This window comes from Mus pahari, chromosome 22, assembly GCF_900095145.1.
Source record: "Mus pahari chromosome 22, PAHARI_EIJ_v1.1, whole genome shotgun sequence".
Classification (NCBI taxonomy): Eukaryota; Metazoa; Chordata; class Mammalia; order Rodentia; family Muridae; genus Mus; species Mus pahari.
This window is the reverse complement of record NC_034611.1, coordinates 39,389,887-39,404,105: the sequence shown is the minus strand read 5'-3', so window position 1 is coordinate 39,404,105 and position 14,219 is coordinate 39,389,887. Positions and strand designations below refer to the sequence as shown.

General features: G+C 43.2%; 1 protein-coding gene across 1 annotated transcript in view; it reads right to left on the bottom strand.

Moving 5' to 3' along the window:
* The window catches only part of Mdn1 (midasin AAA ATPase 1), a 120,544-nt gene that overhangs the window by 26,252 nt on the left and 80,073 nt on the right, over positions 1-14,219 (bottom strand). The window contains exons 63-77 of the mRNA XM_029533259.1: positions 12,784-13,483; positions 10,089-10,253; positions 9,688-9,961; positions 8,704-8,939; positions 8,224-8,319; positions 7,602-7,696; positions 7,269-7,390; positions 6,454-6,600; positions 5,810-5,919; positions 5,199-5,272; positions 4,564-4,744; positions 3,807-3,969; positions 2,623-2,769; positions 1,806-1,932; positions 458-632 (exon numbers count right to left, since the gene is read on the bottom strand). Of these exons, the coding sequence (XP_029389119.1) occupies positions 458-632; positions 1,806-1,932; positions 2,623-2,769; positions 3,807-3,969; positions 4,564-4,744; positions 5,199-5,272; positions 5,810-5,919; positions 6,454-6,600; positions 7,269-7,390; positions 7,602-7,696; positions 8,224-8,319; positions 8,704-8,939; positions 9,688-9,961; positions 10,089-10,253; positions 12,784-13,483 (2,812 nt within the window). The remainder of the gene's footprint in view (positions 1-457; positions 633-1,805; positions 1,933-2,622; positions 2,770-3,806; positions 3,970-4,563; positions 4,745-5,198; positions 5,273-5,809; positions 5,920-6,453; positions 6,601-7,268; positions 7,391-7,601; positions 7,697-8,223; positions 8,320-8,703; positions 8,940-9,687; positions 9,962-10,088; positions 10,254-12,783; positions 13,484-14,219) is intronic.

Genomic DNA, 14,219 nt, shown 5'->3' with positions numbered 1-14,219 from the left:
CCCCCCCCCCGCTACTATTTCTTTCTTTAGAAAATAAAAATTATTTTGTGTTTAAGTGTTTTACTCCATGTATGTACGTGCATCACATACATGTCTGGTGCCCTTGAGGAACTGGAGCTACAGACAGTAATGAGGGACTATGTGGGAGCCTGGGTCATTTGCAAGTTCAGCAACTGCTCTTAACCACTGAACCATCTCTCCAAAAAGCTATTTCTTGAAACAGAGGTTAATATCATATACAGTGAGGGTGAGCAACAGTGTGTTCATGCTCTCTAGCTGTGGTGTTCAGAATAGCTTTTACAGATCATTGATATCCATGAGGAAGAACAAGGTGTAACACCAAAAAATGGACATGGATGGTCTGTTCTCAACTCACAAGAGTAAAGTGATCCTCTTAGCAAATGTAATGGAACTTCTAAGATGTACTAGGACCCACACTGACTTATACTGACTTCACCTTAATAAGCCTGTCAGTGCCTGGCACGGATGAACACAACGGACGCTCTCCCCAGCCATGTCGGCCTACCTTGACAGGAGTTGTTAGTGCTGCAGTAAGCCTGGTGTGCCGTGCAAGAGAGCGATAAAAATACTTTTGGCATCCATCCCACAAAGACGAAATTTCTGTGAGGAGCCTAGGAAAGAAATCAGGCAACTTATTGTATTAAAACCACAACAACTACCCTCTGAAGACCCCAAGGACTCAAGATTTCTGAGAATATTTTTAGGTGTAACCCAGAATCAACCACTGAGCCTGGTTTATCTGAATGGGATACTTAGCACTGGAAGCATTACCAGTGTATAAGCAGTGGCAATGGTCTGTTTTCTCCAGTGAACCCTTTATAAATTAATTTGGTGGTGGAAGCTTCTAACCCTGATGTGAACAGGGCTAATCATTGTGTAAATGAGGAACATGCATGCACAAAATGGCAAAAGGCAGGGACAGCTTACCATGGGGCCACACAGGCGCTAAGCTGGTAAAAGTAAACAGGGAAGCATGTGTCTTTAGACAGCACAACCCAATCCCAACCTCACGGAGACCAAATGAGAACGCAACCCCATTTGGCAAGTTGTCCTCAAAAACTAGAAAGGTGCAATGTAACTTCCCCATCTACAATGCTGTTTTGACTCAAATTTAAAATCTCACAAAGAAATGAGCATTACAACAAATCCTAGATCAGAATTCAGGCAGCTCTGTCTCACAGATAATCAATTCTCAAATTGAGTTTTCTTTTTTTTTTAATAGAACTTACACATACAAGAGATAGCAAAGAAATATAGGCATAAAGAGATTCCCAGTGGTGGGGCACACTTTAATCCCAGCACTTGGGAGGCAGAGAGCCTGGTCTACAGAGTGAGATCCAGGATAAACCAGAGCTACACAGAGTTTCTGTCTTGAAAAACTGAGAAAGAGAGGGAGAGATCCAGAGACTGATTCCCAGCTATAAGTCCAAGTCAAGTAAGCAGAGCTCAGGGAGCCAAAGGAGCAGAGCAAGAAGGCACAGGGGAAGTTGCTAGTCAGCAGTGCAGAACATACACTTAGCACCACGAACCAATGGGAGCAGGGTAGCAAACACAGGAAAGAAAGGTAGAAGAAAATGAATGCTTAGTATATTAAGTATATTAAGTGCAAGATCTTTTCGTAATCTCTCTCTTTGGGGGGGGAGGCGGTTGGGATTTTTTTGAGACAGGGTTTTTCTGTGTAGCCCTCGCTGTCCTCGAACTCAGAAATCCACCTGCCTCTGAAATCTCTAATTCTTTTATAAGTTTAGCAACTTCCTCAATGTACAATTCAAAAGCCAACCAACCTAGAATCGGCCTCCCGAGTGCTGCTGACTATGGACAATGCGCTCCGGAGATCTAATGGGTGAAGGTGGAGTAACTCCTGAGGACTTTTTGAACGGGCCCAGGCAAGACCTTTTCGATACGACAGACCTGAAATCAACAGCACTCATTAAAGCAAAGAAAAAGCTATGCCCCTCACACCCCTTCTAGTCAAAGTAAAGTTTGTGACATATATCTCCAGAAATACGGGCTGACTTAGGTAGCCAGGGAAGACAGTTCATGCCTAAACACGTGGGAGGTCAAGAAGGATCTTGAGTGTGAAGCCAGCCTGAACTATGCAGCACTGAAGAAATGCACCAACTACAGCAGGGTCAGTCCCTGAATCTCAACATGATTCCAACTGACCCTGATGTGGTTCTGATAGCAGAGTACATGACACTGCTGAAAGCAGACAGTATCAATTCTGAGATACCTCACTGCAAATCCTGAAAAGTTCTTTGTAGTTCGCTGTACAGTCAGTAGCTCACTGTAGGATTTTCCTACATGTGCCTGCAGTCTTAGAATGACATTTCACAACCCTACTCTGCCACAAGCCACTTATGCTACCAACACGGAGATACTGGCTTAGTGGCTAGAGCATGTGCGGCCCGTCCTGGTGTCTCTGTCTGGTTCCCAGCATCTCTCTAGAGCAGCCCACAACCGCCTGTAACTGCATCTCTAGGGGAAGAGGCTTTCTGTCACGGCTTCCATGAGTACCCTCACATACCACTATGAACACACTTATTAAAACTTTGAAAAAAAGTTACTTATATTTTCTAGTGTTTCAGGAGCAACCCTCACCAATGTTTGCCAGGTGCTTAAAGAGATCTGATAGAGCGAGTCGCTTCTGCATGAGTATGTGCTTGGCTTCTGAGTGCTGCTTTTCCTTCTCAGCAGAGGGATCCACCTTTAAGCTCTGCAGCTCACTTACAGATGAAATCACGCCACCTATCGGGAAAAGAATAAAACCCAAAGGCCTTACTGCTGCGTGCACATTTGCTCCGTGTTGTTGTTCACTTGGACAGTCCCTCACATCTGACAGATGCTCATGAACCGTGCTTGAGGGACACTTGTAAAATGCATAGAAGTGGTAGAGTGATGTATCTCTTAGCTTCATTATCTCTTAAAAATAAACCAAACCAACTAAACAAAACCTACTGAATGAGTACCAACCGTGTGGTTTATTATAGCATGAATTTTAACCACCCGAGGGGAATTTCTGCTAATTGTATTGTTCCTTCCCTACAGCCCGTATTTGCTAATTCTCTTTTAATCTCTCTAACTTCAGAAGCACTTACCTGCACTTCCAGTTCAAACCTTTTCTCCCCCCTTTGGTATGTAGCCGGCCTTAAACTCAAAGAATCAACTAGTTCTGACTCCTGAATGTGCCTCACCATACCTAGCTTCCAGTTAACTAACTTTTGTTTTAAAAGATTTAATTTTAATTTATGTGTTTGTTTGCCTGCACATGTCTGTGAACCATCTGTGTGTCTGGTGCCTGAAGGCCAGAGGAAGGAGCTGGATGCCCTGGAACTTGCATTTAAATGCTGAGGCAGGAAGTCACCGAAATCTCATAGTTTGAGACCAACCTGGACAACAGAGAAAACACAAACCAACCAAGACCAAAGGACAGAGGGGTGAACATATGGCACTGTGTCTGCTCAGTTTTTTTTTTTTTTTTTTTTTGGAAAGGGTTTTTCTATAAAGCTCTTGCTGTCCTGGAACTCACTTTGTAGACCAGGCTGGCCTCGAACTCAGAAATCCGCCTGCCTCTGCCTCCCAAGTGCTGGAATTAAAGGCGTGCGCCACCACGCCCGGCTATGGCACTGTGTCACTAGCGGGCCTCAGTCATAGGGCTTTTATTTTTAGCATATTTGTTAAATACTGTACAAGATGTCAAAAATGACACCGGTCCCACATGCCCAGCCATCATAGGTCAAGAGGACAAAGCAAGTTGCACTTTTACCCTTGCTGTTAACACTCACCAGTGAACTGATCCAGGCCTTCCACTAGGTGAGGTAGGGGACTCTCCTTCATAAATACCAGGCACATCTTCCTCATGCGTTTTGAGAGTCGTGGCAGCCGACGCAGCAGCTCTCCCTCCCCAGACAAAGGACCGGCATCCTGGCACTGTTCTGTACCTGAAGGCTTTGAGACAGTACAGGTTCATTTGGCTGCCAAGAATCTGAGTAACACTTAATGGACACTAAATTTAAATCAACTTCTCCCCCATCTTCTTCCTTCCTCACAGAACAAATATAAAATCATCATCATCACCATCCCAGGAGTAGAAATAAGCACATATACATGGATGTTCAGATGATGGCACACGCCTTTAATCCAGCACTCAGAGGACAGAGAAACTCCCATTACTTCTTTGTATGTGACTGGCCGAGCAAGCCATTAAGTTTTAACCTATCAATATAGAATGGACAGTAAGACTACAGTTGATTCTCTCCTTTTACCCTTTATGTGGTTGGTGTTCCAGATTTCAAAGTCAAGTCATCAGGAGTACATAGGAAATCAGTTGCACAGGCAATCAGTTTACCCGTGAGCCACCTAGCTGTCCCAAGACCATGGTTTCTGCCCAATTCTGTAGCATAGTGAGATAAACAACCAAATTCTATACAGATCCAAATAAGGGAAACACATTCCTTAGCTAGTTCCTAGTACATGTCTTAATCTGATATATCTGGCTCCAGTGGCTTGGGATTCAGTACACACCATCCCACAAGCTAGTACCTGCCATTCTACTGGTTGTGCTAACAGGGTCTCCCTCAGTGCACTGTTCAGACCCTGAATGGGCGATGTCTCCACTGCAGCTTCCTCTGTTGGCTGTTCTTCCTTGTTGCTCTCCACCAGAAATGACTGACAGGGTTCATTCAGCACAGCTTCAAATTTCTTCATGAATTTAAAGAGGGTCCTGATCGCATGAAATAACAGGAGTAAGGTTAAAAACACATCACTGTAACACAATTATATTGAAGGAATTATAATCTGGGCACATGTGAACACACAGACACACACCTTTATCTTTTATAGCTACACTGATCTTTTTAGGTATCCACAATCATTTAGGATCTTTAGGAGGAAAAGATATGCCGAACACTGTCACCCCACCTTTTCTACAAGAGAAAACTTAAGCCAGCCACAACAGGGTTGCTTTGTTCAAGGTAAACAGGTAGTGGGAGATAGAAGACAAGCCCCCCAAGTGGGCACAAGGGGATACTCTGCCCGAGGCACCTATTTTCCCTGAAAGGAGAATCTGTTTGTGGTAGCAGGAGAATAGCACAGGTCTGGCTATGGGAACAAAGTAGTCTTGCAGCCTACCATTCAAGTGTGGTTTTAAGGTTACTACAGTCTGATTAGACAGGTACCTATGTGTCCTTTCCACAGATTGTTTAATGGACCAGAAGCTGACATCATTCCACTTTGAGATCTTCACAAATTCCTGGAAGATAAAGGAATTTTAGGAAATGGCTTTGTAAAGCTTGTATCCCTTTCTGTTCCTATATTATCTACTTGCCAAAGGTCCAAGGACATCCATCCCCAAATACAGGACCACATATCAGGGAATATGTACAAGAATAAAAGGAGAACTATTTTATGTGCCTCAAATCAACCAGAAAGGGTGAATAACTCATTTGATAGGTATTTCAGCTTCAAAATCAAAGTTAGTCATGCTCATGACATCGGTGTTGGTTCTTCAACTCTAAAGTTCTTATCACTAAAGTATTAAACAGGGCTCTCCCTGCCCAAAGGCACTCCCTCCATGGCTCATGCCCCATATATCATAACACACTTCTGAGGTAGACAAAGAACACAGGAAAGACACAGAGCACAGCCTTTCCTACGGGTCTCCAGTAAACTTCTACAGCCTCCCCCCGTCTCTTACCTTACTATTAGAAGGATCAAAGAACAGAACTAAAGAAAAAGGATAGGCTGATTTTGTTCTTTAAAGGGTAATTACGACAACTATTCATCTTACTTTAAGCTCTTTTTCTATGGGGGAGCGAAGTTCCACAATTTTAGCTTTGACCGGGTCAAGAAATTGCTTGTAAAAATGGTACAAATTCCACAGAACACCGCAGAGTGAATCTGGAAGAAATGAAAAAGAAACCAACATGCTACATCCACTGTATGTGCTTCTGTGCTAGCCTGAGCCTTCCTTACTACCCATTCCATAAAAGTACGGCACATTCCAGTCAGGTTTGTTAGAAACCTGTCTGAGCTTAGCACTCCTCAAAAATGCAGGCTGTCAAAGCTGCCTTATTTCATTTCAGCTTCTAGCAGATTTACTGCCATTTTTTATCTAGCAGATGATATACCAAGAATCTCTTTAGAGCAATCCTTCAAACTCTTTGTCAAAAACTCATAAAATCAGCAGACACTATGCTTATATTAGGAAAATGGCATATTAAAATGTTCACCTCAACGGCTCATTCATGTATAATATGCACTTAATTTATAGTGATGACTTAATTCCAAACCTGCTGGGACTGAAACTGGTAACAGTTTGACATGGAGCTTATCCCTATCATGCAGCAAGCTCCTGGCAAGTCACAGCTTCACAGTGAGGCAGTGTCTCCAAATAAACAAACAGTGCATTATAAACGAGGAAAAATTCCTCACCTTTTCCTTCAACTTGCGGCATCAGTAAGACATGACAATGGAAAACCAGCAACATCTGGAGTCGCACATGGAATTCTCCCAGCGAAGATTCTTCAATAAATGCTTGTAATATGCTAACCAGCAATATCAGAGTCATCTGCTTGTCATCTTTAGAGATACAAAGAGCAAATCACACATGTACTTTCAACCATCCTTCCCATCCCTAAAATGCTTACAGGGTACCAAACATCAATGAAAAGAAAGCCCAGTAGGTAGGTACAACATCAAACTGAAGCAAAAATGATGTTTACAGGGATTGACTTCCACATAAAACCTGTAAGTTATGTGTTAATGTCGCTGTCCACTCCCCCGCCAGCAAGGAAGAGACATGACAATAGACTTTTTTCACAAATGTTTATTGTTGGGTTAATTACTAAAGCGAAAGACCCCGAGCCCGAAAATATGCATAGTTTATATATGCTTAATATTGTTTACATATGCTTAGGACAGTGTGGAAACTCCTGATTGGATATGCAATCAGAATCCCATAACTATGCTCCGGGCTGAACAGTGACTGGCAGAACCCCGAACGCACATGCGCACTTTGCTTACTCACAAGGAAAACACACAGGGAGCCAGCGCCATCTTGTGGTGGCGATTCATTCTGGCTTCCCACATGTTAATGTGCTCCCATGACTATGAAGCAGCTTTGCTATGAAGCATCACTGACACTCAGGCAATATCCACTGAGTTTTATTTAGTGCCTGGGTATGCAGAATGGCAGAACTTTATGACATGGCTGGTTCTCTAGACCCTGGGTAAGTCACCTGCCTTACCTTCCTGCTCCTCTGTGCATTCCTGCATGTGTTTCTCCAACATCTGATAGATGGAAAACCAGTGTTTGGTGGATTTCTCAGTATGGCGTCTCATGGTATTGTCCAAACTCATTGACCAGCAGCTGACCATAAGGGATGGGTTAAAAAAAAAAAAGTGGTGGAGGCATTTAGGTAAATCCATTTGAAATCAATTTTACAACTGATTTGCTGCCTCAGGATGTCTAAACCATTTAATTCATACTGTAGAGCCTGTTTAGTGCTTAAGCTCCACAGTTAAAGCACATGTTGTAGCTACTGTCTTACAGGGGCAGGCAGGACAGAGAGGGCACTTACTTCAGCTCCAGCTTACGCCACCGAATGATCATCTGACTGACTAGGTCAAGATGTTTCCGGAGAGACAGTACTCGACTTGCATTCTCCTCCCAATCCTAAAGAAACAGAGACCCATTTGTCACTATCGTCCAACACCCAGTCACTTTCTCTCCCTCAGTAACACCTAGACTTTCCTTAAGAGAAGACTATTGGTCCCATAAGAACTTTATCAATGACAACAAATGGTTATATGATACAACACCAGCAGAGCCAAAGTTAGAGGCAGGGAAAAAAAGCGCAGAGTTTGTGACTGTCACGATTCCTGCTGCTGGCCCTTTATTCTTGAACAAATTCAGTTGACTCCTTCCTGCTAAGTAGGAGGACAGCAGACAACGTGGAGAGGTGTGGGCACAGAGAGCATAGCGAGCTCCTGGGGCCCTGGCCACTGGGCCCCACCCTCCAAGCAGTTCCCTCTACCACCAGCAGCTCACCACCACTGCCTGCACCCCACCTCAGAAAGACCAAGCAAGAATCTTAAAGCTTTCTTTAAACCAAATTGTACCTTTCTGTTATAATGTGGACATCGACAGAAATCTTGTCCACACGACAAGAACTGAACAAGGAAAAGTAGGAATCATCTTACCTGTGCCTTTGCCAGAAGGATCTCTAAGCCATTCAGGAATTTGGAGATGGGGCTGGAAAGTGGGAAACCACGAATTCTGTCCATTACAACTAGTAGCTTTTTTAAAAAAAAAAAAAAGTATTTCAGTAGAATTATCAGTGATTGACAGTATAGAGTCCTAATAAGAAGCTTTACTCTAAAAGACCTGCAGAAGACAGCAGACAGCTTATGGGGTCGTAGGACCAGAGTGCAGAAACGTTCTATAAGTTGCCTTATAGAATATTGTATATTATGTATATCTGTATATTGAATTACTATAAAATTTGCTACAACTGGCATGTTCATCCTGCATGTGAGGAAAACCTCCGTGGGTTGGAGGGTAAGCCTTTGTTTCTATGTATAAATGTACAAGTCAACATTCCTGGAGATGGTCTGAGAGAACATCCTCTGAGAGAACATGCATCCTTGGGCAATTCCCTCCTTCCTAGTTGGCTACACTACCTGTTGAAGTACAGGGTGCTCTGGCCAGTCCTGGAGCAGCTGACTGACAGCTTCTGAGAAGCCATGAAGCACAGGCTGGCACTGCCGTGCCTCTGCCACATTGGGGTGCTGGTAGAAATCATAGGGCCCGTCAGGCCTCATCATCAGGTCTGAGGTAGCTTCCCCACAGAGAGTGTTAGAGGAGAGCGTACAAGCCAACAGCTGACTTCCCAAGAGATGGTCATTTAGCTCGACTCCTGTGAACAAAATTGTGGTAAAATGATGAACTCAGAAAGACGGTTTAACAGTAAGTTACAAAGAAACAATGGGCTAATTTCGACTAAAGCCTCTTTCCAATGATGTAATTGATAAGACCATGTGGGAAACTTCATGCGACCAACAGGTATTAACAAGATTCTACGAGTCTCAGAAGTGCTGAGTGTTTTAAAAGAAATATGAAGATAGAGGCAAGGAATCTTGGTGTGTGAGACATGACGTTTGTACTCCAGCACCATAAAAAAATAAAAGAACCCTCATCAACATCCCCCATGAACCTGTTAGGAAACATGAATAGGAAAAGTGGAAACAATTCAAGGAAAACCACCATAGACACCAAGTCTACATCCTTTCTCATAGGATGCTAATGAAACTTTTCATTACTACAGACCTTTTAATCAATTTCTTCAATTTTCAAGCTATGGGAATTAGGAACTAAAAGAAATCGGGGGCTGGTGAGATGGCTCAGCAGGTAAGAGCACCCGACTGCTCTTCCAAAGGTGCAGAGTTCAAATCCCAGCAACCACATGGTGGCTCACAACCATCCATAACAAGATCTGACTCCCTCTTCTGGAGTGTCTGAAGACAGCTACAGTGTACTTACATATAATAAATAAATCTTAAAAAAAAAAAAAAAAAAAAATCGGGAATTTCGTTATTTTAATTGCTCTAGAATAGCAATATCATCTCATATGGACCTCCCCAGAGTATTATCGGGAACTTCCATACCCATCAGAGGGTAGAAGTGTGTCAGCAGAGATGCTCCAGTCTGATAGCAAGAAAGGAACAGGCTGAGGTAGTGCTTTGCTTCATGTGGTGGCACAGTCTGTTGGTACCACAGGGACCGTGCAAAGCTGAGGCACAACTGCTGGTGGATCAGCATCACTGCTTGCATTGAACTCTGGGACAGAAGGGTTGGGTCCATGGCTGCTTCCTCGTCTCTTCCATCTGAAGCTTTCTTTTTCTCTTCTAGTGTGGGTTCCATCAAAATATCTGCAAAGTCCTAAACAGCAATAAGACAATTCATCTGGCTATAGTCAGTAGAAAATGGGGAGAATGAACTATCAAGAGACCAGCGGCATTACGACGGAAACACTGCCTGTCAACACAGGCACAGAGCTTGCTGCTACCTTTTCATGCAGCGGGAACAGTTCCCTGAGCTCCAGCTCCTCCTCCTCCTCCTGCCCCCTCAGGGCTGTCTGGCAGCTCCGGCTCCGGTATCTGTACAGGCTACTCTCTTGCTCTGCTTTCTCTTGGGCTATTCGCTCCTGCTCATCCCACTCATTGATGATCTCCTGAAAAGTTACAGGGACAGAAGAAGGAAGCATTTGTAAGACCATAAGCAAGAGCCATCAATCCCAGCTTCTCACAAATATTAAAAGTTCCATGGCTCCCCAAACAAAGGTCAACGAACTTTGAAATAAAATCCCATGTAGCAGAGGGCAAACGAGCTTTCTTTCAAGCTGTGGGTCTTCACCAGTTTCCAGCCTGCTCTCTATATTGATATAATTTCAAAGGTTTACAAGTCTGCTACAGCACAGCTAATCCTAGTATCCTTTTTGTTCAAGGGAGTTGACCAACAGTGCATTTAGTGGGCACGTTGGCAAGCTAGCCTACCTAGAGCTCAACACTGGATTATGCCAGACACTTACTAAATACTCTTAAATGGGCAAAAACTATAAATGACACTAGGCAGAGACAAGAGTAACTAAATAGAGAGTTTCAGGCTGCCTAGAGCTACACAGTGAAATCTTGTCTCCAACAACAACAAAAATGTAGTAAATGAAGAACACCAACACACTATCAAATGTGGTTTTTCATTGTTGTTTGGTTTCCTTATTTACTTAAGTCTTTTTAAATTAAAATTGAACATGTAAGTATGTTTTGCCTGCTTGCCTGCACACTGGGTGTACCTGGTGCCCAACAAGGCCCAGAAGATGGAGCAGGATCCCTCGCTCCCTCCCTCCTCTCTTTTTCATTGTTTCATATATCTCAGGTTATCCTCAAAGTCCGTATGTAGCTATAACTGGACTTGAAGTCCTCCTGATCCTCCTGCCTCTTCTTTGTTAGTGCTGGAATTAACTTGCCAACAACTATTTTTATTTTGTTTTTTTATTTTTTCCAAGTCAGGGTCTCTCTTTGTAGCCCTGGCTGTCTTGGAACTCTCTCTGTAGACCAGGATGGTCTTGAACTCATAGAGATCCACCTGCCCCTGCCTCCCAAGTGCTGGAGGGGTTAAGGCATATGCCACCACTGCCCAGTGCTACCAAATATGCTTAAGAGTTGAATAAATAGCATTTATCATTAAAGAAAGGTATTTAAGTTAAATGTCTAAGAAGTAGGATTAAATATTTATATTTGTAAAAGATTCAGTTCTGATGTGTTTTGCCTGTATTCATGTACATGTACCATGTGCATGCCTTGTGCCCTTGGGAGGTCAAGAAAGGGCACTGGATCCCCTGGAACCAGAATTACAGGATTGTGAGAGGCCATGTGGGTTGTGAGAACCAAATCAAAGCCTTCTAAAGAACAGTTCAGCCATACCTGCAGTTTATTAATGTTTTAAAGATAGAGTAAAAACTTAATGGAATTTGAGCAAGGTCTCATGTACCCAGGTAAGCCAGGAACTGGCTGAAATCTGGAATGATCATCCTATTGGGGTGACATGCCTGAATGTAAGCATTCTGGTTTAGAAGGTGCTAAAGAATCAAACTCAGGACCTATGGTGTAGTGGGTCAGTGCTCTGCCCACTAACCTATACTTTCAACATAGATTTAATCTTTGTCCTATAATCCTGGTCTCCAGGTTACCCAAAGAGGTAAGGCTATTTACTATAAGATACGTTATAGGCTGGAGAGATTGCTCAGCAGTTAAGAGCAATGGCTGCTCTTCTATAGGTCCTGAGTTCAAGTCCCAGCAACGACATGGTGGCTCACAACCATCTTCAATGGGATCCGACACCCTTCACTGGTCTGTCTGAAGATAGCTGACATGTACTCATATAAATAAATAAATCTAAATAGCAAAATAAAACAAAACCATATATTGAATAGAAAAATGTATGGAAGAGAGACATTATTTCCCCCTTCAAAATAGTAAACAAAATATAAAATGTTAAGTAACTTAATAGCATAAACATATAGTAGAAAATTAACAACAAAACATATGACAAATAAATACAGTAAGCAGGAATGACCACCAAACGCTATAAAGTTTGAATACTAAGCAGATGAACTCATTAGTGTCTTCTTGTGCATCTTATAGCTCTAGCAATTTAAGGGCAATCAGGCTCCATGGACAGCCCAGAATTGACTCTGATTATATTTCTTTTGTTGCTAAGTTCTGAGTTACTAATGCTAGAATATCAGAATATTAAATTTTAGCAAGCTGTCCCTACAAAGAAAAAAAAAATCAGCAAACATGAGGCATATTATTTCAAAAGAAAAAAAAACGCTTGTAATACACACTACAAGGGAGGGCCTAGTTAATCTTTTAAAAGACTGAGGGGAGCTGGCCATGAATGCTATGCTAGCACACACCTGTAATCTCAGTATTTAAGATGGTAAGCCCAGGATAAGTGTCATAAGTTAGAGGCTGGCCTGGGCTACATAATGAGTGCTAGGGCAGCTAGAGACAGAGTAAGACCCTTTCTCAAAAAACCAACCAAACAGCAACAAAAAACCATACCCCCACCCCTACATACTTTATGGTCAAAGGAAAGAAGGGACAGCATCAGACAAGTGAATATCCATTTTCCCAACCAGACTCTACCACAGCAGCTCCCTCGGGAAAGAGGGCAGGCAGACGTCTTAGGGACTGCCTTACTTGACACAGATGTCTGAAGAGCAGAAGGGCCCTCTGGTCTAGCTCCCCTTTGCACAGCACATGAGAGCGCAGGTAAAGGAGAGCATTCATCAGCAACTGCTCCCGGGTAGGATAAGCTTGCTGGCTCTTGGCTTCTTCCTTTCTTGCTGCACGCTTGACCATCAGTTTCCCAAGATTTCGAAGAGCTTCCCCAGCGTTCGCTGAGCACAAAGCATCTGCATGAGCATGGTAGGTAGGGAAGCTGGGGCTCACAGATGGGAAAGCTAGCACAGCCATGGCCAGGGCCCCCAGATTCTCTGGACAGAGCACACCGCTGTGGAGGGAGGCATGGACTTCAGATGCCACAAGCCTCATGCCATGCTGTAACTGCAAGATGGACGCTAATAATGGGGACACAGTGTCTGGATACAAGGCGTACTCTTCTAGTCGCTTCCTAAACTGGTGATGTGACTGCTGCCAAGAGGCTTCCTCCTTCAGAAGGTTCTGGAGCACTTGAGCAGACTTTGGTCCGTCTGTGTGGAGGGCCTGAAGAAGCCTCATGAGCAGGTCTTGAACAGCAGTGACCTTGGCGATGCTGGTGACATAGTGGTGGATTTCTTGCACCAAGGTCTCATAACTGGGTAGGTGGGGTCTGAAGGCCTGTTTTTTTGACAGGCCATGAACTAAATTCTCCAGCTGACTGATCCGTTGGGGAAGTAACCTGAAGGCAAATTAACAACATATAAATGCTGTTAGAAAAGCAGTGAATTCAGAAAATAGAATGAAAAAAATTATCTGCTAAGGAAAACTGTAGGGGTAACACTGGGCAATGATAATGAAAATGGATAACATCTTTAGAGTATTCATGGATTACCACACTTGCTTAATAAGTACTTTAGATGCATCTTATCATACCCTTGGCTGTCCTGGAACTCAGTCTAGACCATGCTGGCCTAACATGCCATCACACAGAGATCTGCATACCTCTGACCTGCTAAATGCTGGGATTAAGGGTACACACCATCACTGCCCAGCCTTTAATAGCATTAAAAACAAGATTTACTTTACTTTTAATTGTGTGTCTATATGTAGGTATGTACACTAAAGTGAAGGTTCCTGCTGAGGCCAGAGGGATGGGGCATCAAGATACCCTGGAGCTAGCTAGAGCCTCCTGATATGAGTGATGCAGATCCAACTTAGGTCCTCTACCGGAGTAGTACATATTTAAAAAAAAAAAAAAATCACTAAGCCACCTCTTTAGTCCAACCTCCTGTATCTTTTCCTTTTTGAATATACATGTTTTGTAACCACAATGAAGGATCTGAGCTGTAACTGGTCATGTAGTTCTGAGATATACATCACTGCCACACTAACACAATTATAGTACAACAGTCAATCTCACTGTCTTTTCTAAAAACAAGGAGTTGGTTACCACCCCTCCACCCCCCAAACTTTGC